The sequence below is a fragment of the Passer domesticus genome, chromosome 12, assembly GCF_036417665.1.
Source record: "Passer domesticus isolate bPasDom1 chromosome 12, bPasDom1.hap1, whole genome shotgun sequence".
NCBI lineage: Eukaryota > Metazoa > Chordata > Aves > Passeriformes > Passeridae > Passer > Passer domesticus.
Window position 1 is genome coordinate 12,229,539 of NC_087485.1, and position 22,630 is coordinate 12,252,168.

General features: G+C 41.5%; 3 protein-coding genes across 13 annotated transcripts in view; 1 reads left to right on the forward strand and 2 right to left on the reverse strand.

Annotated features, from left to right (window-relative positions):
• The window catches only part of HEATR3 (HEAT repeat containing 3), a 23,305-nt gene extending 16,617 nt beyond the window's left edge, over positions 1 to 6,688 (reverse strand). For 2 of the 4 annotated variants that reach the window (XM_064386339.1, XM_064386338.1), the window contains exons 1-6: positions 5,989 to 6,143; positions 4,497 to 4,669; positions 3,917 to 4,004; positions 2,883 to 2,995; positions 1,093 to 1,202; positions 188 to 328 (exon numbers count right to left, since the gene is read on the reverse strand). In XM_064386339.1, coding sequence (XP_064242409.1) covers positions 188 to 328; positions 1,093 to 1,202; positions 2,883 to 2,995; positions 3,917 to 4,004; positions 4,497 to 4,669; positions 5,989 to 6,099 — 736 coding nt within the window. In that variant the 5' untranslated portion in view covers positions 6,100 to 6,143. Of the gene's footprint in view, positions 1 to 187; positions 329 to 1,092; positions 1,203 to 2,882; positions 2,996 to 3,916; positions 4,005 to 4,496; positions 4,670 to 5,988; positions 6,144 to 6,552 lie in introns of those variants that run through there. The other 2 variants (XM_064386340.1, XM_064386341.1) reach the window with 2 other exon arrangements.
• Positions 6,582 to 12,649, reverse strand: CNEP1R1 (CTD nuclear envelope phosphatase 1 regulatory subunit 1). 3 transcript variants are annotated; one of them, XR_010346485.1, is made up of 7 exons: positions 12,520 to 12,649; positions 10,298 to 10,369; positions 8,917 to 8,990; positions 8,475 to 8,584; positions 8,285 to 8,339; positions 7,929 to 8,029; positions 6,582 to 6,718 (listed from the first exon to the last, which is right to left on the reverse strand). XR_010346485.1 is itself a non-coding variant. In XM_064386342.1 (6 exons), exons 1-6 carry the CDS (start codon positions 12,542 to 12,544, stop codon positions 7,988 to 7,990), a joined length of 378 nt encoding a protein of 125 aa, XP_064242412.1. In that variant the 5' UTR covers positions 12,545 to 12,649; the 3' UTR covers positions 6,750 to 7,987. The 3 variants fall into 3 exon arrangements, 1 of the variants encoding a protein (XP_064242412.1); XR_010346484.1 differs by lacking the exon at positions 6,582 to 6,718 and adding an exon at positions 6,750 to 7,503; XM_064386342.1 differs by lacking the exon at positions 6,582 to 6,718 and having other exon boundaries at positions 6,750 to 8,029.
• A 40-nt stretch (positions 12,650 to 12,689) lies between these two features.
• The window catches only part of ZNF423 (zinc finger protein 423), a 281,397-nt gene continuing 271,456 nt past the window's right edge, over positions 12,690 to 22,630 (forward strand). For 2 of the 6 annotated variants that reach the window (XM_064386378.1, XM_064386384.1), the window contains exons 1-2: positions 12,690 to 12,868; positions 15,525 to 15,655. In XM_064386378.1, coding sequence (XP_064242448.1) covers positions 15,604 to 15,655 — 52 coding nt within the window. In that variant the 5' untranslated portion in view covers positions 12,690 to 12,868; positions 15,525 to 15,603. Of the gene's footprint in view, positions 12,869 to 12,950; positions 13,208 to 15,522; positions 15,656 to 22,630 lie in introns of those variants that run through there. The other 4 variants (XM_064386379.1, XM_064386380.1, XM_064386381.1 and 1 more) reach the window with 4 other exon arrangements.

The following is a 22,630-nucleotide window of genomic DNA, read 5'->3' on the forward strand; positions in this document are numbered from 1 at the left end:
TTTAAAACTAGTTGCAAATACCTACTTGCAGTTCCAAAAGCCAGATATAACCTCACCAGCCATCTGTACACCTCAACAATCAGATGTCCAGACCACAGCAGAGAAGACAAAGCTTTCTGTCCTTCCCAGCCTCCTTTACCTGCCATGCTCCCCATGTCAAAGCAATGAACCCCCTTGAGCACTGTACCTGCTATCAGTGTTCTCAGAAGGATGTGCTTCATGGTGCTCTCTGGACTCAACATCACTGTTTCCAGTATTTGCTGTGCAGAAGCATTAAACGAAGAAAGAAGATCTGGATTATCTTCTGTCACTGCCTGCAAGCAGTTTGCTGCCGCAAACAAGAGCAAACATAATTAAAAACCCCAGTAGTAGCTTTAGCTCTGCTAATGAGAAAGCATTACCTTCCTGAAAGCTGGAGCAATGAAATGCTGACACAGAAAAAAAATTTCATGCAGCATCATGTTGTAATGGTCTGACACTGTCCTTTACAAGCTGTGTTTTGGATTAAAAGACATTCTGTGGCAAACCCACACATAAAACAGATGAGGAAACAGAAACAGATACCACATCAGCCACGGAATTGGTTGTATTAATTTGAGCTACTCAAAATCAAATTTATCCATTATATACTGACAATGGACAACATAAAAAATGCTGGAAGCACACATACCTATATGACCATTATGAAACTGTAAGAACAATAAGACTGATAAAACCAGATTGGAAGTGATTGGAATTGTTTGGGGTTTTTTTAGGACTATCTCCTCTGATCAACAAATTAAACCCTCCATTACCAAAACATGAAAACAAAATTAAAAACACATCCTCCCTCTAAAGCCCTCTTCCCACAAAATTTTTCTTCCCATGTAACCACCAATAAGCCATTCTCTTTTGGACTGAAAACAAGCACAACAGATATCAACTTCTTTATTTTGTGCTAGCCAAAAATGAATTTACAGTCTTACACTCAGTGCAAAATTAAGCAATGCTAAAGCAGGTCCATTATGCAATGAATACAGTATCAGTGTTATATTCATACAATTAAAAAAAAAAGTTATCTTTAAAGCTTTATCTTTTCTTTTTACCACTTACCTACTGAAATAGCCAGATCCACATTTGTGGTAAATTTCTTCATGTAATGTAAGACAGCCTCCAGACATCCTTCTTTATTGAATATGTATAGGGCAGTATTGTTGCATTCACTAATGGATGGAAAAGATCAGTCAAACATTTTTGCAGGGAAAAAAAAGTACTGTAGGAACATCCTAAGCATCCCATACTTGTTATTACTCACATTTTTAAAAGCTACCTAAGAATTATGCATTAGTCAAAGAGCTATCCTTCATTATTGAGGTTAAGATCCATTCTATACGAGATGCTGAAAGAGAAGCTGCAAAATCCTGGGCACTTTTGAGGAAAGCTGGCTTGTGCCAGCTGGTTCCTCACAGTGCTCAGAGTTTATCTGGGAGCCTAACTACAGGCTCCTGCTGGAGTGTGGAAGGCAGCTCAGAGCTGTGGGCTGCAAGCCAGCCCAGGGCTTCCTGCAGCCACAGGAGACTTCACCCACAAACCCAGTGCCAGCAGAGCAGGCTGCTGCCTCCCACATCAGTGCCCACTCACTCCACAAATGACTGCTCTTACCATTCAGAAATCCATCTACTTTCGTTATCTAACAGTGGGATTGGTGTTTCTTCAAGTTCTCACAGCTACTCTCTCTTTCAAACTGATAGAAGACTAATTCAAACTAAAAAAAGCACAGGAGCTAACTAGCTACAAAGGTCTTCAAAACTTTACTTTTGAAAACATTATGTCTCAGCATCAATGCCAGCCCTAATTTTATCAGTATCAAACTTAGCAATGAAACAAGCAGTTCACACTCATTACCACAAAGTTCAAAATAGAGAAGTGATTTACATCACACTTAATGATCATACTTCCTGTTTTCAAGCACTGACTAAAAAGCAAAAAAAAAACAAACCACACAACATTGCTGAGTCAGTTACAAAGGGTCATGTATTCTATGCAAGATGCTGAACAAGGAGTTTATCTACTGTTCTAGATTCCAATCCCTAAAAAATAAATATCCCTGTTCAGAAATACGGCCTCAAGCCAGCAGCCATATCACACAGACAGGCAGAGGGGCAGCTCCACTGAAGCACTGTACAGTGCTAAACAAAATCCTGAATGCAAAGCATACAAAAAGAGAAACAACACAAAGTTCAAGGAGAACTTTTGGAACAGATTTGTATCACTTCAATGTTTACAGTAATTTCTGTATTAATAGTGTTGCCATTTCTCTTCCTTCACCTGGTGTTTCCAATATAAACTACTAATAGACCAATTTACGTTATTTTCTCACATAATAAGTAAATTTTTATCAGTGTCTCAGTAACTAAGGGATAGTTGCCCCAAACAATTAATATTAATTTTTGGGATGACCTGCAAAGGAAGTAGTATAAAAACTCCTCCTGTTCCTAAAGCACTGATCAGAATTTCAATATGGATCTACAGAAATACCTGCAAGAAGCCACAACCCAAACAACAGACTATGACATGTTCAGGAAACAGGATCAGAACTCAGGATGAAGAATCAGTAGAAAAAATAATTTGTTACTCTTCTAAAACTAATTACCAACTTCATGCACTTTTACAATCCTTCACTTAAAAAAGTAATCTATACTAGAAGATAAACTTTTATTTCAGATGAGATGAGGGCTCATCATTATTAAAGCAAGGTACATGTAGAAGCAACACAATCAGAATCAGCAAATGAATGCATCTTCCCACACCTGGACAATAATTTCTTTTCTGCCTCAATTACCACACTCCTTTACAGGAACAATTCAATTTAGCTAAAATGCCAGTGTTTATACAGTACTTACCATATATTCCACAGCAAATTAATAGCCTCATTGGCTATGTCTTCAATATAATTTTTGTTACTCCCTCTGCATTTCTTTGGAGAGAGCTGGTTAGCATCCAGTCCAGTGCTGCACTACAACCAAACAAGAGAACCAGGGCTGGGAAACAATCAAGCCACAAAGAGAAGCAAAACTTTAAAGTATCAGCACTGAGTGGAGCAATGCAGTGTTTATTACCAGAACACCTGACTAGTTTCCTTTCTTTCTGAAACCTTGAACGCTTGGTAACTTGTAGAACTGTAAGGAGAACTTGTAGAAAGACTCTTAGAGTACTTGCTTTGCAGTTAGTCTTTAGAATCACTTTCTAATAAAAAAATACTTGGGAATTTTAGAACCTGAAATACTGTTTCTTGCTAATGGTCTGTATACAGTTGTCAACAGTTGTTTCTAACCACAAAGATTAACTCAGCTAGTACCTTATTATGCTCTAAAGTAATGCTATTACTCATATTTTAAAATGGGGAAGAAACATACAGAAAATGATGATATTGCTCAAGGTTGCTCATACAAAGACAGCAGGTAAGAGAAATCAATGCAATATCCAAATTGCAGTTCAACACCTGGACCAAAGAAAGAATACAAATTCAGTACAGGTTATTCTCCACTAACTACCCAGCTATACATCCAAATATCCACTGAGAGAGAATTGCTCAGCAAAAAAACCTCACTAGAATAATGCTGCTACATAAATGAGGGACCTTGATTCTCACTGACAGAATAAATTTAACTGACATTACAGAACCAAAATCTCCAGCCTTTTCAGTCAAAAATCATCCTAGGCAGCAAACCTCAGCATGGACGCAAGTTACCTGGCCAGAAACCAATGGTTAGAAATCTCTGGAATAACTTTTGTATCACTAAACCTATCAAAACATTCTTTTAAAAGATCTTTCAAGTCCCGTATTGTAATAACAGCTACAAAAACAGAACCGTTTTTCTATATGGGACAATTCAATGCCTAGATCAGGTTTAAAATAAAAATAAAAAAAGCACACCTCTTTCAGAAGTGCAACCAGGGGTGTCATGATGTCTTTGGTCACCATGTCATCACAAACATCAAATCCTCCACAAGCACTCAGATTTCTAGGGAAAACAAAAAAATTAATGCTTTGGATGAGATACAATACTTTCCAAGAATGTTTCAAAAACCCAACGCCTCTGATATTCTTCTCTAAAGGTTACGGTACTTTCTGTTTTAAACTCAATTTGCTTAAACAGTAGCTTTAGTATTCTACCTCACTAACACAAGAGAATAACTTTGGAGTTAGAAAAAAAAATATGATTTCCATTTATTCATTAAGCATAATTAGAAAGCTTATCTGTACTAAAACATCACGACACAAAATGCCATCCAAACTGCACTCAAGGTCTCTCTATTTCCTCGTAAAGCCATACATTTCACAAAGCCTGCTCCTGACATATAACTCCCACAGAGCAAGAGAGGCCCCTCTCTCACAGACTTCAGCTGATGTGGGCATAGTTCCTCAGAGCAAATGAAAGCAGGAGAGGCTGGCACTCAGCTCACAGCCCCCCAGCTCCCCCCGTGCCAGGATCCCCGTTCCACGGAGCGCGTACCGGAGAGCGCCCGCGGCGGTCTCGCGAACAGCCAGGCTGTGATCCATCAGCAAGGGCCCCAGGCAGCGCACCACGTCCCGCTGCACAAAGGCCGGGATGACGTGCTGCTGCTGCAGCAGCTTGGAGATGCTGGCACAGGCATACTCCCTCACTTCAGCACTGGGGTGCTGCAGCTGCAGAGACACAGACAGGGCACATCTCACTGAGGGAAAAGGGAGCGGGAGGGTTTTACGGAGTGAAGAGATTGATCAGGGCACTGTGGCTCCTGTTTTACTGCTCCTGAATGGAAGCAGGAATTTTTAACTTCCATGAAAGCTTATAAACCCTTGCCTGGGTTATGTGTGTTAACTTTATGACTAGATAAATGCTATTCCGGATATTTGACAAGACAGCCATAATCCAGACACAGATTTGACACTAGCTGGCACTAGTGAGACCTCAAATAGAATGTACTAAAAAAAAGACTGAAGTGGGGTGGAAAATATCATCAATGAAGTATAACAGACATAACACATGTCACCATAAAGAAAAGCTGAAGAAACATAAAAAAAAAAAAAACAAAAAAAAAGTATAGACTTTAAATTACAAGCATCTGCATAACAGCAAGAAACAAGTGTTCCCTACATCCCCCAAGACAATGTTGACACGTGCTATAACAGAGTTTCAGGTGAGATACAAGAATTACAAATTACAAAAATAACACAGTATTAGTGCATATCCTGGAAGGCCACGGAGTTTGCTGAAAACCTAGCAAGTAAACATTTGCGGAAGAGCAGAACAGAAGAGTGGTAACATCAGATCCTGCCTCTATTGAAAAAGGTGTCTCAGCTCATCCTTATTTATTCTCTCTAACCCTCTCTTTCCTAAACAGGTTAGTCCAGAAGAATAACTAATCAGTGATCTGTTCAATGAATTAGGTTGGGTGAAGTGAGCAAAGAGGATTTAATTTCTTAAAGAAAAATGGATTTTTGCTTCTGATTCTGAAGTCACACTCTCAAAAGGAGATGTACATCAGTTTTCACCTGCAATACTTAAGCCAGGACTATGGCCTACAAGTGGCCAAACCCAGTCTTTTTCAGCATTTTCTATCCCTCGCTCTTGAACACTTGGCTCTGACCACCCGCAGGAGTCCGCGGCCGGGGAGACCGAACGCAAGCCCCGCAAGAGCTGCCTGGCAGCCCCCGCACGCCGAGGGCACGGAGCGCGCCCGGCAGCGCGGGCGGAGCCGGAGCCGGAGCCGCCCCGCCGGGCCGCGCGGCCGTGACGCCGCGGGAGCGACGGCCGGGAGGGGAGCGGAGCGGAGCGGAGGGAGGCGCGGCCCCGCGCGGCCGCTCGGCTCCTTCCCGCCGGGGGCGGCACCGCGCCCGGGCCCTCGCCCGGCACCGCGCCGGGGGAAGCCGCGGCCTCGCCCCCCACGCCCGGCCCCGCAGCCGCCGCTGCCCCGGTCGGGAGCGGGGCTCCCGCCGAGCCCGCCCGCGCCCGCCGCCCGCACCTTCTCCAGCAGCTCCGCCGCCGCCTCCTCCTCGGGGCCGCGCTCGCCGTCGCGCTGCTGCTCGGGGGCGCGGGGCGCCCTGCGGAACCGCCGCGCCCGGCTCTTGCCCATGGCCGCCTCGGCGCCGGCGCGCCCACGTGTGCGGCCCCGCGCAGGCGCCGCGCCCGCCCCGCTCCGCACAGCCCGCCCCGCCGCCGCCCCGCCGGACATCCGCGCTCGACCCCCGCCGCCCAGCCCCGCTCCGCACAGCCCGCCCCGCCGGACATCCGCGCTCGACCCCCGCCGCCCAGCCCCGCTCCGCACAGCCCGCCCCGCCGCAGCCCCGCCGGACATCCGCGCTCGACCCCCGCCGCCCAGCCCCGCTCCGCACAGCCCGCCCCGCCGGACATCCGCGCTCGACCCCCGCCGCCCAGCCCCGCTCCGCACAGCCCGCTCCGCCGCCGCCCCGCCGGACATCCGCGCTCGACCCCCGCCGCCCCAGCCCCGGCAGCGAGTGGGGACACCCCACTCTTGCGCTCAAACAAGAAAATGATCATAGAAACAATTTCCTCTAAGGGCACTTACAGAGGTGGGATTGACCTGGAGGATGGAAACCTGGAAGGGGTTTCCTCTCTGGTGTCAGTATCTTAGATTATAAGACCCACATCAAATACAGGAAATGTTGGTCCGGTATGAAAGTTACAGAGTGCAGCTATAAATGTTCTGAAGTTCTTCTGTGTTCAGTGGAGATCTGTATTTGCACAGTACAAAAGAAGATAACACCTGTTTATACAAAGATTTTATTTTATACACAGTTACCTACAAAATATACAGCAGTTAAAAATAATGGATGGGCAGAAGACTTACTGGAAAAAAAATCCAGAAGACAATTCTTAAGTTTCAACTGACATAGTTACATCAATAGGCTGCCTTTAAAAGCCAGTCTACCCTGTAGCAGGGGTTACTGAAGTTGCAAGAGCTTTGCAGTTAGAGTCAATTTAAAGAGTTCAAAACATTTAAAAAGGCACCTTGAACAACTTAAACTCTTAAAACTTGACAGTTTTAGCTATTCAAAAGTTACACTTTATGCACATATCATCCACACCTTGTTGTTAACACTCTGAATAACAAATTGTTATTTTATTGTGGCACTCTTTAGTTTTTCTTCACCGAATCTGATGTTATACATTTGCAGTATCAGTTCCATATTCTGACTATCAGAGCATAAAATCCACTCAGAATGGTCAGGTGGATTTAGATACAGTACAACCTTACAACTGGGAAGATACAAGCATATTTAAGACAATAAAAAAAATTAAAATCTTAAAATAAGTGTTTTGAACCAGATCAAACAAGGAACTACGTATGACCACAAGGAAAGTGGCTGGTGCACTATATACACAACTTGACAAATGTAATCCTTGATATATTTGCGAAGTTCTTTAACAGTGAGACCAGTTTTCTCCAGCACAAACAGTCAGTCTTCCTGCGAGCCTTTAAACCAGTTCCAAAAGAGTGACCAGGAGACAAGGACGGCTGTAAGGAGGAAGTGTGCTAATAAAACATCAGGAGATGGCAAACGTTCCTTTCAATACTCTTCATGAGAACAAGAAAATCCATACACCAGATATTACTTTTTTTCCTGAACATTGGCATCGATCTGCTATTTACAATAGCTTAGAAAGACACGTAACACAAATGAGGTTTCATTTTCAAGTTCAACTTCATTGCCGATTAACATACTTCACCTGTATGTTCTGTTCTAGCTGAAGTAAAAAAGTGACACTAATACTGAAAAAGAGGTAATCAGAAGTAGCAAAAGCACTGATAATGTGATAACAAAGAATTTGGATAAATATTCAAGAAAGTAATATTGCACACTTTCACTGTCAACTGTGTTAAGACTTTTACTCCCAGGCAGTGACAACCAGTCCCATTTGATTTTTTTGCTGTCATACTACCTTTAAAAAGGTCATTTTTGGTTTCCATGGCAGTGGAAAAAAATGAAGGAAGACAGCCCTTATTGAACATGAGGCCTAGGTTTCAAAATTAATTTTCCAGTCTGCAAGACAGAAAACAAAATAAATAAAGTTTAAACCCTGAAAGCTGAACCCAACAATGACGCTTCGCGTTCAATGTTACCAGGAGAGTTTAAAACAACACACAAAATGATACTAAGTATTCCACATTCCAGTTTTACAGACACACAGAATTTGCTGAGGTATATACCAGAGCTGTTCAGAAAAACAGACTATTTGTCTTTTTGAATTCTTTTTTTTAACAAAGAAGGTTTAGGCAATGAAGCACTAACACTTACATCATCACAGGACATATTATATTCTGCCAGAACAGTTCGGCATCGGGCTGCTATACTGCGTGGACTGTGTCAAGGAAAGCAACTAACACTTGTACACACAGTAAGCCAAAACTAAAAAAGCATTATTAGCACAGGCTTCAACAACTGCAGTAACCACACTTTTGACGTGACAAACATTATCAAAGGATACATTGATGGTGCCACCACTCTTTTATGTATTCCAGCGAAGAACAAGCCTATTAGGGTAATACAGCTAATTGTGAAAAATGGGTGATTCCAAAGTGACGTGAAAAATGATACCTAGGAAAGAAATCAGGTTAGCTCAACTGCATACTTTCTAAAACACACAAAGTCACTGCCTAGATCCCTTAACTAAAAATAAAATACTGCTCCCAGCCATTTCCAAGTACTTGTGAACAATTCTTTAGATAAGCATTCAGGGTACAGTGTTTTGGCAGGCATTGTCCCAGGACACATTCCACAACAACTCCAGACAGCTTGACAGCTTTAATAAAAATCACCTCCCAGTTTCATGTGAGAATGCATTTAGCCTTTCAGTTTTCAATATACCACCTGACTGCCTCACCAAGCTATGGAACAACACAGCACATGTGGCATTAGCCTGACCTTACCTTTTGTGTCTCTGGGTCTATTAACCAGTTCCAAGCCCCAGTTGCTGTGCAGACTGACACCACTATCAAAATCACTGATGAAGAAAAAAATGAGAGTCACAAACTGTATACCTCACTCGAATTTAAATGCATCTATTTTTCAGTAGCAACTCTTAAACATATATTTTAGGGAGGAAAAGCTCCTAACTGGAAAGCAGAAATGAAAATATGGAAAGACTTCTCATATGTGAAACCCTAAGGCTTCTGTACAAAGTTCCTGGACAGAACAAATCTACATTCTGTCAAGTAAAAACATCCTGGTCCTTTGAAAGAGCCAAAGTTCTCTTAAAAAGGAAGTTGAAAAAGATCAATCAAAAGCAGAGCTTCTTCTCTACATCACATAAATATTTCTTTTCAGGATAACAGGAAGAAAAGTTAACATTGGTCACACACCCCATTATAATTAAAATAGAAAGTCCCACTTCTATGTGAATTATGAAACAAGCAATTTGGGGAAAAACATAAGCCACTGAATACAATATTAGTTATGCAGACCTCATTTAAATATGCTTAGAAGTTTTCAGTATTTTTTTTTTATTATAACTGACAGAAAATAGCAATTTTGGAAGCCAAATGCATTCCTAAAGTAGGTGTGCACAAACTCAGCAGAACTACACATAAATATCTGACTGCTCTGAGACAAGGGGATTTGAGGTGGTGCTAATAGTGTTTGGTTTTGCTTTCTAAGTAGTCATTCCTTCAGTTCTTTCATTCAAAATTGACCTCTCAGGAGAAAAGATAGTATTTTATGTGTTCTAAAAAAAAAGTCTGTGTTCTTCGAGTAGGAAAACTTCAGCAGAGACTCAAAACAAAACAAAGTTGTGTATTTCCATCACAGACCACTGATCCCAAAGCTGGCAGCATATCTGTGGAATTTTTTGCCTTCCTCCCCTCCTTCAAACCTTCCTGTCATAACAAAGCTGCCTTTATGGCAAACTGGTGTAACTTTTTCACCTTCAATTTTATGGGACTATCTCACCTAATCATATTTAGTTTAAGAACTACAGCAACAGTCTGGGAAGTCCGAGTCTTGAAGAAAAAAAAACTTCAGTAACATAATAAAAAACAAATAAAACAGAAACAAACACAATGCTTCAGATACTTCCAGAATAATTCAGCCTTGAGTCAATTCAATCTTATCCTCATTTTCCTAACTCTGACTAAAACATTAGTTTATTATCCTGTATGAACTTGCTGCAGTGTTTGAATGTATGCCACAAATTTTAAAGCAAGTATAAACAAAAATTTTTCTTTGGGCAAATTTAAATAAAGGATAAACACCAGTAAATCTAACAAGCTTGAAAGACAAACTTCTATTTATTCCTTGGAATGCCAAACTTACTTCTCCAACGTCCTGTAGCTGGTTGCAAACATGCAATGTATTCAGTAAGTCTTCTTTCAAAAGCTTTGAGATCTGGGAAAGATGTATATCAAGCATAATTAGATCTTCATCTATTTAGTAATTTTTTTAAGTAAAAGATAAAAAGAATTCCCCTGTGCACACCCAGCTCTTAAACAGGCAGAGAAAACCAATGCAATGATCCTTTATATGCAGTCATAGTAGCTTTACTCAGCTTCAGGTAAGAAGTTCAGTGGTGGAGTTAATCTAAAAGCAAAAAACATTCCTACTTATAAAAAGAAAAATCAATACAGTTGAGAAATCACACTATTTCAGACATCTTTAGAAACAGTGACTTAGGTTTATAGTAGCTTAAATTGCCTCTCAAAACAAAAAAAAAAGTATCACATTTTGAAGCACTAAGTACATCAGGAAACCATTATGTTCTACTATCAATATAATGGCAATTAAAAAAAAAAAGTTGGCCATTTGCCACTGTTCAAGGGGTTATTGTAGCAGTGTGGCTTTGATGACTTTGTTTTGTAGAAACTTTGAGTGTCATGATATATGTACACACATATGCAAAAAATCCCACAGCAAACACTGCTCCAACAATCTTATTCCAATAATTATTTCTTAAAAATACATCTTTCTTCTTATTGCCATCATTCTCCCATGGTCTTTCCACTGAAATTGCTGTTAAATCCATTTCAAATTGATACTCCTAATTGCCTCCAAGGAGCTGTTTCACTTTAAGTCCAGGTTAGATTTACACTTCCTTTCAACAAGGTCAATATTTGATAACATTCCTGTTAAAGCTAGAATTCTACCTGAAGTAAAGCTTTAATTAGGATCAACTTAACTTTCAGCTGAAGTCTTTGTCAGCATCAACGTGGAGCTTCAACTTCCAACTATTGCTATATTAGTTATCTCAATAAAGCAATTAAAGAATAAGCTTGGAAGAAATAAATCTATTATGATCATTATGAAAGCAGTTTTCTACACTGTGAATTTATTCCTAAGCGGTTTGCAGGTGAATTTATGGGGGAAGATTACAGTACCTTGACTTCAGCCACAGAACAGCTAACTAGTCTTAATTACTGCCAAGAACACAGAAGTTAATGGCCTGTCCTCCACATCCCTTCTGGGGAAGCTAAACCACCGTCGGCAATCACAACTAATTAACTGTTCCCCGATTAGCACAAACCCCTCCAACTAGTCACTGAAGTGAGAGGGGGAACACAAGGCACCCCACGAAAACCTGCAATTTGAGAAACAGCACCCTGAAGGCATAAAAACAGGTTATTGACAAGCTCTCAAGAAAACACATAATGCAGACATCACTGAAACAAAATATGAAAATAAAACTTTTTCAGAAAAAAAGGAAACCGAAGTTTTAGCTTATTTTCAACTATGCACGTTCTAAGAACCTACTCCGAGTTGATCCTTTTGGCAGCTGTGACTAGCAGGGCACACTTCTGGGAACCCTCAGATTGCACAAGCATAGCAACAAAGCCCTGACAACGCCGGACTATCGGTTTCTGTCGGCACTGCCCACTTCTGGTGCCAGCTACAAAACACTTGCTAATTCCGAAACACTGGTCCATTTTAAAGATCTCTACCAGTCTCTGGACACTGAAAACTCCTTTCAGGGTTTTGACATTCTGTAAGCTGTAACTTCAAAGAACTTGTAACCCAAACCACCAAGTGTCCCCAGACAAGAAGGGGCTACTCGAGGTCGCGTTCTTTAAATGCAAAAGGAGCCCTGGCTCAGTGTAACGCCTAGCGGGGCTCAGGGGCTGTGAGAAACGCGTCCCCCGCAAAAAGCCGTGAGCGGGCAAGGAGCTCGCAGAACACAAGAGGATTTTCCTCGGCTAAGCAGCCGAGCAGCGAGAGGGAGCGGCGGGCAGTCCGTCCTGCCGGGCAGGCAGCAGCCCTCAGCACAGGCCCTCCCGCGGGCGCTGCTCTCCGCGCCGCCCGGGAGCAGCACAGCCCGCCCCGAGCGCGGGACGCCGAGGAGGCCCCGGAACCCCGCCCCAGCTCGCCTGTCTGGGCCGAGGAGGAGCGCCGGGAGCGCGGTGCAGAGGGAGCCGAGGCCTCCCGCGGCCGCTTCGTCCCGCTCCGCAGGGACGGGGCAGCGCGCTCGGGCAGCCGCGGCGCAGAGCCGGCAGCTCCCGGCGCGCCGAAGAAGCAGCTCCGGGCTCGCTCCGGGCGGCCGCACTCACCCTCAGCCTGGTCCAGGGAGTTCATGGCGGGCGGAGCGGCGCGCACCGGGCGGAGCACCGAGCCGGGCCGTTCCCCGCGGCCCCGCGCACCGCCCCGCCGGCCCGGCCCCGCAACAACGCCCCGCGCTACTCGCCCGCCGCGCCGCCCGCAGCAAGCGCGCCTCGCATTGGCTACCGGCAGCCAAGGGGCGCGGCTCGGCCGGCTCTGGGGTGTTGTCGAGCGGCTGTGTTGGACTTTATTTATTAAACAGCAGCATCGCGGTTTTTTGCGAGTCCTAACATCCTCACGACACTTGAGACGGCTGTTCAATATACGTGTCTCGGCAGAAAATAAAAGCTAGAAAAGAAGGTACAATATTTTTCCTTCAAGACAGCGCAGGGTCAGCCCCTACACTTGTTCATTCGGGGGCTTTTCTGCATCCCCCGCTCGCAGGCAGCAGCCAGCGCTCCGGCACGGCCGGGCTGCTCGCCCAGCCGCTTGTGAGAGCCACTGCAGTGCACAGGTTTAAACGCTGCTTTTGAAAACGGGTCCAGCAAGACTGACCCGGGATCTCCTATGTAGGGCCGGGCAAAGCTGTTGCAAGCCACAGGCACGAGCAGTAGGCTGAATATCCTACAAGGGCAATTAAATTCATCGGGGTTTCTGTGCAGAGGACGGCACTGGGGCACGAAGACCATCTGTCTCTGGGTATGGGCCTGTATCTCTGTTCGAAGGGGTGTGAGGTGCTTCCACACATCACCCCTTACCCCCAGCCCTTGGGCCTGCTGCCGCAGGAGCGGTGTGGCACCAGAGGGACGGCGTTCCTAACACGAACAGCGGTGGCGGTGGTGGTGGCCCTGCTGTGCCCGAGCCCAGGCCCGGCTGTGCTCCAGCCGCAGCCATCGCAACGCGATCCTGGATGGCGAATGTCGAAATAATGGTCAGCCAAAAGCAGCGCTGAAAGGTTGGGTGTCTTTGCCGGTTGTTAGTGTCCCGTGGGACATGCAGGGACCAGCCATGGTGATCCCACAGCCCTGCCTGCTGCTGGCCCAGCTGGGCTGCAGAGGTGACTGCGCTGGTCTGTTCGCTAAATGAAAGCTTTCTGAGTTACTGAGTGACTCGATTAGTGAGCTCTCCAGGGACCCGGGCTCTCTGCACTGCCATCTGTTTTCAGCTAACTGGTACTGGAGCCTGGACTGTGTTTTGTAGTCCAGTAAGGATTTTGTGTTGCTTAAAGCAGAGATGCTGCAGTGCTCTCAGGGTTGGGACGTGGTCTAATTTTTCTCCTTCTGTTCTTTAAAAAGAACCTAGAAAGTCATGAAAATATGATTTATAGTAATTTTGCTCTCATTGGTTTAAGTGTAATTACAAAAAATTGTGTATTCTAGAAATTCATACATTACTTTTGCTGTGGTGGTATCTCACTGAATGTAAATGATGGCCTTTTATTTTCTTAAGAGTGTTCGAGTCCAGCCTATTATAGTTTTGCCTGCTTAGTTTATACCGATTTTCCCAGTGTAACAAATAGAAGAAACACAGTACTGGTGGTGGTTGGAATTGTATCTTCCATGTGGAAAGGCAGAGCACCTCGGTGGTGTTTTTTCTGGCTGTTGACAGACTATAGCAGATATTAGCACTAGAGTTCCACTGAATCAAAGACTGGAGTATGGGAAGGAGATGTTTTCTTCCTTTCTACAACTGTACTATTGCAGTTTGTAGAACCTTAAATTAATCAGACCCCAGGAAACTGGATACTGCTCTGAAAAAGTGAGTTCTCTGCATAGCCCTTGGAGATTTCCAGCATCCTGAAAGGGTCAGAAAGTTGTTATTTGCATTAAGCTATTTATATTTATGTGAGCTTGCTGATGTGCAGATCTCCTCTGGTCTTTTACATTGCTCCAGCTATTAGGTTTACATTGAACATATACAGATATCATAAAGCTGGTTTTTATTCAAACTTCAATGATTTGTGACACTTAGAGGCTGAACCTACATCATGAAAAAAATTCCAAGATCTATAACCCTTGAGATACCTAAGTAAATTATATATAATTCCTTTATTGTTTCTAATGTAAAACTTCTTGGACTGTTATAAAATGTTTGAGGTTTTTTTCCCCCAAATAACTTTTACTGTTTACTGTACAACTCTGTTGACTAGCCAAGATAAATGAGGCAAGGCAATGTAGCTGTCGTCTCACACAGCTATGACTTAAATAAACTGTTTCTTAGGGTTAGTGCATCTGTTAGTAACCCTTGATACCTTTTTCTGCCAACATGTGTGAAGCCTGAAAATTAACAGCCTAAGCAAAAGGGCTGGGTGTACACTTGGATTGCTTCACAAGGCAGAGGTGGTGGGAAGAGCCATGCTTTGTCAGTTTAGAGTGCTGTCTCAAATATCTCTTCTTGAGGTGCGAGGAATGCATCTTTCTGAGTATACCATCTTTGGTATCTGTTTTCTGATTCTCACAGCTGTACTTGGAGCATAATGTGAGAGCATCTGTTGGCAGCATCTGCTACCAGAGATAATTAGGATGGGTCACTTGTTTCTTACTTTGCTTTTCCAGCCGTCTGCATTTTTTAGTCTACTTATCCTTTCTCATACTCATTTTCCTCTGAACAATCCCTCCCTCTTGAGGCAAAGTGTTACTTCAGAGATACCATGGTAATGTTTGAGACTGTTACATATTCAGTCTTTTTGCATTTACTCAACCTGTATTTTTATAAATCTGTTTACTGAAGTAAGTTTGAAGAGTATAATCCTAAATTGCATTTAGTGATACAATGATAGTGTTTACATGCTTTATATTCATTTTTTGTGTAGATTTGGAAGCTTAAAGCTTAAATCTTATCAAGAGACTGTCCTTTTTTTCTTCATTACATCTAGTTTTCCCTGTGGAGTCTTTTACTTACCTACAGTACTGCTGGGGTTTTTCTGTAAGAGGATCCATACTCAGGACTTTCTTGGTTTAGACAACAAAAAAAAAATCTGATCAGAATATTTGGTAACTTTTTTTTTTTTTTGTAGCAGGCCAATAGAAAATATTTTAAAGTTTATCCTGGAAGATGAGCTTCATCAAATAGATGCATATTCTGTAGAAAAGAGAATGCCTTTTGCTAGACATCTGAACGAAGTCCAGAGGATCATCTCTACACAATGTAAGTATAGTGTAGAAATATGGATTGTGTGTGGCTTGATATAATAGAAGATTCATTTTCACTTCTTAGAAGTATAGTATGAAACTTGTTCTGCCACATTGAACTTGATAAGTTATGTCTTGAGATTATATAAACAGTTTGAATTTTGGTAGACTGTCAAGCTACTTTGTGTTCCTCTGCTCTTTTTCTGCACCTGGAGTGAGATTTTTTTATCATTGTAGATACTTACAGCAGGTGTGGTAAAACTGCGCCATCATATCCCATCTAACACTTCAGAAGACAGGCTTCTTTTATTCAGGATAACTTAATCTTTTATTTAGATTATTGTTCTTCTTTACACAGCTGTAACACTAGAGGCACATCAGTTTCTGAGCAAGAAATCGAATCCAGCAATCCAATAAGAATCTGCATTTCTGCTGCTTCAAAAATTTGCTGTTTGTGAATCAGTTCTTATGGAATGTGGCTGAACTTGTAGTGCTGAACTGGCTCTGCATTTACCTACTGTGCTGAATTGGCTTTTACTCAGAAATTAGGCCCAGCCACCCCCAGCCCCTCTGATAATGGAGGACCAGCTGGAATGTAAGGGAATTTATTTTCTCCCAAATTTGCTTACACTTAGCACAAGAAACTCCCTCATCAACTTCTTGTTCACTTTTTAGTCACTTTTTAAAAATAGGATATGGATTCTTGCTCAGTCTTGAACCATATTTATTCAGCTTTTCCATTTTCTAGTCCTTCCCATTTAATTCCCCAGTAGTGTTTTCTCAGCCTCTTAATCCCTATATTCTCCTACACATTGTATTTGGTTTTCTAAAAGCTGTCAGGGAACAGCTGTATTTGCCTGATTTTGCCTTGTTTTCAGGGCTACTTTAGTCCTTAAATGTCACTCCTGGTATGATAATAGAGTGACAACTTCTTTTACTGACTCTCAGGTTGAAAGCTAAGTGTTTAGAACCAGGACGTTTTTCTTTGAAATCTTAGATTTGTGCCAAAAACATTAGACCACAACAATACAGGCTCATAGGAAAACCAAGCTGTTTGTTACTAATGATGTGGAGAAGCCAAGACTGGAAGCTGGATTTGTTTCATTTCTTTTGGAGGTAGTGGTGTGGAATCTGTGCTGTGGGCAGGCAAACCTTGAGAGGCGCTGGGGCCACTGTTCCTGTGTGCCTGGTCATTCCCCGTGGGTATATCCCCATCTCCCTCCTGGCTGGCAGCTGCCACCTCTGGGTGGCACCCTGAGGTGCTCTCTCCAGCTGTGATGGGTGCAGAGCACAGTGGGACAGGTTGTGGTGCTGAAACAGCTGCATTCCTGTGGCAGTCTCTGAGAGCTGGCATCTAATCACTTGTTTGAGCTGCTCTGCTCACAGCCTGCTTTGTGCCAGACACAGGAGTAGGAGGATTGTTGGCTTTTGAAATGATGAGCCATGTACACTGCTGGCTTGCTAGGATATGCTGTGTTGCTTGCTGTATTTCTTGTTGTTTCCTGCCATCATTTTGGGCATTTGTTTGTTCAGCTTGAGATCCTATTCACAGCAACTGCTGTGAGGGTTTGCATTCAGTTGTCTGCTTGTCCTATAGAGTTAAAGTTGATACTACTTTTGCATAACAAGGATTCCTTCCAGCCTAATAAGTGCTTCTTATGAAAAACAAACAAAATAGCCACAAGAACACAAATCTGATTATAGCTTTTTGGTCACATAGCTCCACCCTGCTTCCAGAAGGGCATATCCTGAAATAACATGGCAATCTCTCTGTTAAGTAAACTCTTGCTTTTCTCTCTGTAGTATTGCAGCTATACCAGAGAAGTGGGAGATAATTTCTCTTGGGGTTTTTGGTTAATCATCTTCTGAGGAAAAACACTGTGTCTATATAAATACAGAATTTAAATGGATTCTTTATATTTAATTATTTGTACTCGGGTTATCAGTACCTTTATAAAACAAAACCCATTGTTAATGCCCTTATAACTGGCAATCCTGAACCTGCTTTCCTGTTGCTTCAATAAACTCTACTATTTATGAACCTGTAATCATGGAAGTTCTTATTGAATTCAACCAGACCTGTAGTGCTGAATTGATTCTAATCAGAAATCATACCTGGTCACACCCAGCCCCTCTGATCTCTGAGGACCAGCTGGAATGCAAAGGGGGTGTTTATTCTGCTAAATTTCTATTCCCTTAATGCAGAAGTCACTTCTAGTGCTGATGCTTCATGAAGGCACTTGCTGCAGCATACCTTTCAGTACCTCTGTACTTAAGGGGAAAATGGATGTAGCAAAAGCTTTAGAAGCATATTGAGTAAGCAGAAAGTTTGGATTTAAATGTCCCACTGTGACTGCAAATTTTTGCTGTGACTGTTGTGATGTCCATGTACTTCAGGTCTTATTTAAGCACTGTCAGGAGGAGCTGACTGAGCTGCTCTAAGTGTGTTATAAGGCATTCAGTAATTTAGGCAAACCCAAAGAAGGAAATCTGACCTTTTCACATCTCCCTAGAGTTCATTAATGAAGAGTGGTGGAGGAAAAATAGTACATCACTTCTAGTTGATACGGCACTCTTTACAAAACAAATGTAGTGTGAAAAATCTATTAAATATGCTTCTTTTATCTGTTTAACACTTTGGATTAGTCTACCTTTTAAAAGTCTTTTCTGGTAACATATACCTAAACTCATATTCTTATCTTTCCTAGTAGAAATCTTTACAAAATGCACCGTACCTTTAAAACAAGGTGAGAGAAACTTAAGCAAGTAATCATAATTAACAGTATCTAATAATAATAGTAACTTAGCCAAGTGGTGATGTAGATTCATTATGCAAATACTGCCTGAATAGGATTGTATAAATATGCTTGTACTTTTGGCCTTTGGTATGCTGTGTGTAGATTTTGCAGATCCCCAAAAAAATTGGAAGGTGGCTTCTGTTGGAGATAGGCAAGCAAGCTCATGTCTGATGACTCCTACACTGGTGTACATCTATTGGGGTTTTTTTTTCAACATGGCTTTAAAAGTATTTATGAAGGATGTTTTGTTGCACAGGTGAAAGATGTTCCTGGTTAGTCTCTAGTGTCTGGCTATAGTCTGGTAGCTTTTCCTAGTTGCACTGCCTTCCTTTGGAGTGAGATTTGAGTCCCAGCATCAAAATGGAAAACCATTCAGGAGAGAATGCTACAAAAGTAATGTTCTGTGGGTTGGAATAGATGAATGGGCTGCTCTCAGGAGAATAATTCTGAGAAGTTTGCAGCCCAGTTTAACCAGCCATGTTTCTTAGCATTTTTTACATGTCTAAGAAATATACTCAGGGGAAATTAAAATTGGGGGGGGGAACCCCTTGCTTTAAGGAACCATTTTTATAATTTTTAGCAGCATTATTAAGCAGTAAAGTAGTGAAACTTGGTGACATTCTAGTACAGTTTTACAGTCTGTGCTGCTCCTTAATTGATTTTCCAGTTGGCTGCAGATGACTACACCAGGGGTGATTGTAGAGGGAAGCTATACACACAGTTCTACCAACAGATGCAGAAAGAATCAGACACCTTCTGATTGTCATTGCTGCCACCAGCAAGGAAGAAAAGTAGGTTGCTGTTAAAGGGTTTGGCTAATTCTGTTGCAGAGATGGTAATTACATAGGTAGGTGTAACCCAGTTCAGAAATGTGACCCTGCAAATATGTAGATAATGTTTGAAGATCATGCCTGTTTAATGTTTCTGGATCACCTTAAAACTTTTAGTTAGTTTTAAAATTTCTTATGCATCTAGGCAATATCTTTTGCAATATTTAATTCCCTTCCTCCTCACTGACTTCCAAACTTGACATATATCCTTCTGATAGTGATATGACTGGAACTATACCAGAGATTCTCTCTTCTGGTTCATGGAATGTTGCACGTGTGTAGTAGTACATAATCTCTTCAAATGAGAGTTAGAAATTCTCTGCTACTATCACAGTTTAGTGATCTATTGAAATGTTTAGGCACAGGAATCCAGATAGAACTACAGCTGCTTCAGCTGGGTTGCTTAATGTGTCTGAAATGCAAAGATCATGTGGGATAATTGGAGCAGGTTGTAAGTGGACTTTTAATTTTTTTAAAACAATTAAATAACAAAGCTGAGAAATTAATTTGTTTTAAACCAAATATGTGGCTTTATTATGTAGATGAGACACTTTTAGAGGTGCTTAAAAAAGTATGTGTATTCCAATATAAAAAGTTAGTTCTTCCTTGACTGTCTACTATTCCACTGGTAATTTCAGGATCAGCATTAACAAATATTTTTGTTGGTGAAGCAAATGGAATTTGTGACTTTCATCTGTTTACATTGCTAAGAAATGTAATCTTCCAAGTTAAATGACTAAAATCAAGTTATCAGTAAAATTCTTAAAGGTTAAGGATTCTTAAAGGATTCAGCATCAATCCTCAGAACATATGTATTGCTAGTCTTAAGTTTTGAGCTATCTTCAGTATTTTTGTAAAAAAACAGACTAACAAAATTACAGTAATGTCAGTGTAATAGTTCCTAATAGACAATATTCTTTCAGCTGAATATTTCTCATGCTAGGATGATGGGATAAAATCAGATTATAAATATAAATTTTAATAGTTTTTCACTCTAGCACTAAAATGTGATCAAGGAATCTTTAACTAAAAATCTTCTTCTGATATATATTACAGCTTCCTACTGTAACAAACACTTTCTTTTCTGCATAGCTTAAAATAGAGATCACAGATACCTCCCATTTTGTCGAAGGTGTTTCTGATCAAAGAACACATTGTTCTGTGGGTTTCTCCCAGCTCAGCATTGGACTTGGTACTTGTGGCTTCTGGTACATACGAGATGGCAACAGCCCAGCTATGGGAAACAGTGACACAGCCTTTTAGTTTTATGTAACCAACTTCTCTTTTCTTCAGGGGATTATTCTAGAATTATAGGCAATCACTTACAGAAGCCTGAACATGGGGTGAAAATAACATACCTCACATAAATCAGATCTCACACCTGCACTCCAAGAAGTTAAGTGACTGTTTGGTGTTCTTGAACAGCTCAACATAGCATTTTCCTCTTACTCTGTAATCAGACTTCATCATTCTATCTAGAGAAAGTTTAAGTTTTTTGAGAGATGTCACTTAAAATATTCTTCATTCAGAACTGCAGTTTAAATTTCTTTCAACACATTTAAATTTTAAACACAGATTCATTGCACTTCTGGGTAACAGAATTTGACCCAGTTAAAATGAGACAGCTTTGAAATAGTTCACTGAATTAATTTCTAGTAATGCATAATACATGTAGTGATTCAATGTCTGTCCTGGATTGCATGCCTGCTTACATGGCATAAAATGCACTTAACAAACTCAAATATAATAATTAAATTATAGAAGTTATATAGTAATTGCCTAATTATAGTTTCAGTTTCTTGTGTTTATTCTATGTAACTAAATAAAAATGTGTTTTAAGATTTATCTCTATTTGTTTCAAAAAATTTTTATTGTAAATTTCCACTTTCACATATTCTCATGTATCAGGAACACAGTAACAAAAATGCAATTTCTGCTGGAGCAAAAGTAACTGCCCTGTTCTTCAGTTAAAAATATTCTGAAATTAAGAAAAAATCTGTACAAATCCTATTATTTTGGGTGTAGATGTTTGTGAAAGACTTTCTGTAGAATTGGGAATATTTATCTTGTTCATGATCTAAAGTTAAAACTGACCAATAATGATTTGACAGGGGGAAGGAAAACTTACAGCTTTTCATTTATATTTCAAATTGAGTTCATATACTGGCTCTAAATCAAACTAACCTCTGCAGCTACAGGAGGGCTGGGTCAATACTGGGCTTTAAACATCTCACTCTGATATATTGCACAGACTCAGCAGCTGTATTTTCCTGTCTGTCTGGAGAAGTGCAAAGTCGATGCAAACACCAGTTTGATAAAGCCATCTCTGTTCTCTGTAGCACATCATCATGTGCCCGTGCAGGACGCACTGGCTCTCACAGTTAAAGCTCTTGGGAACAGATCTGCTGAGTGTACCAGGGTTTCACCCTGGACAGCTGATCGGCAGGTGACTGCCCAGCATGGGAGCTGTGAGATGTGCAGCGTGCCTCTGGACATGAGACTGATTTCTGTTACAAGCAGGAAAATACCTGCATTGGTTGGAGTTGAACCCACTAAGTGACCCTGTAACTACCACATAATTGAAGGTATTAATTTTTTTTCTCTCTGAAATACAACTTGGAGCAACTTTTAAATCTGATTTAAGCTTGCTTATACATAAGAAATAATCTGTAAATAAATGACAGGCACTAGAGATCAAAAGTTTGTGTATAAAATGTTGGTGTGTCTGTTAATGGGCATGTGCACCCTGCAGTATGTGCAGATATTCTTCACAAAATTAGACAAGTTCTAAAGACATACACACATGTCCCTAATGGGGAATTGCTCTCTCACAGGTTACAGTTGCAAAGTATTTGATCATCTACTAATGCTGTTGAGGATTTAAGTTGTAATAACACTGTACACAGAAATGCATTTAAGTTCATGATATCCATCAAAATAAAATGCAACTGTTGGTTTAACAGGATTCAGTAATATAAGCTTATTTTAATTAAAAGTTTAAAATTCAGAAGAATACCTCAAAAAAAGTCTCCACCCAACACATATGTAAGTTATAGACTTGGAATATTGGTGTCATTTTGTCTGTAGAACTACTCTGCAGAGAATTCTTCTATGCCCTTGTGATAAGAGGGTAGTGAGATTCTTGCAGGCTACTACTTGTGCTGCTAGTTTCTTTTAAAGGCTTGCTCACCACTTCTGTTTATTTAGACTCAAACTTATTGAACCAACTCATCCTTCACCTGACGCTGAAGACACAATCTCATGAGGATGTAAGGCCGTGGACAGGCACTGCCATCCTCACCTTGAACACACCTTCCCCCCCTCTGCTGCCAGGCAGTATTGCTGTCTTAGGCTAGTCATCCT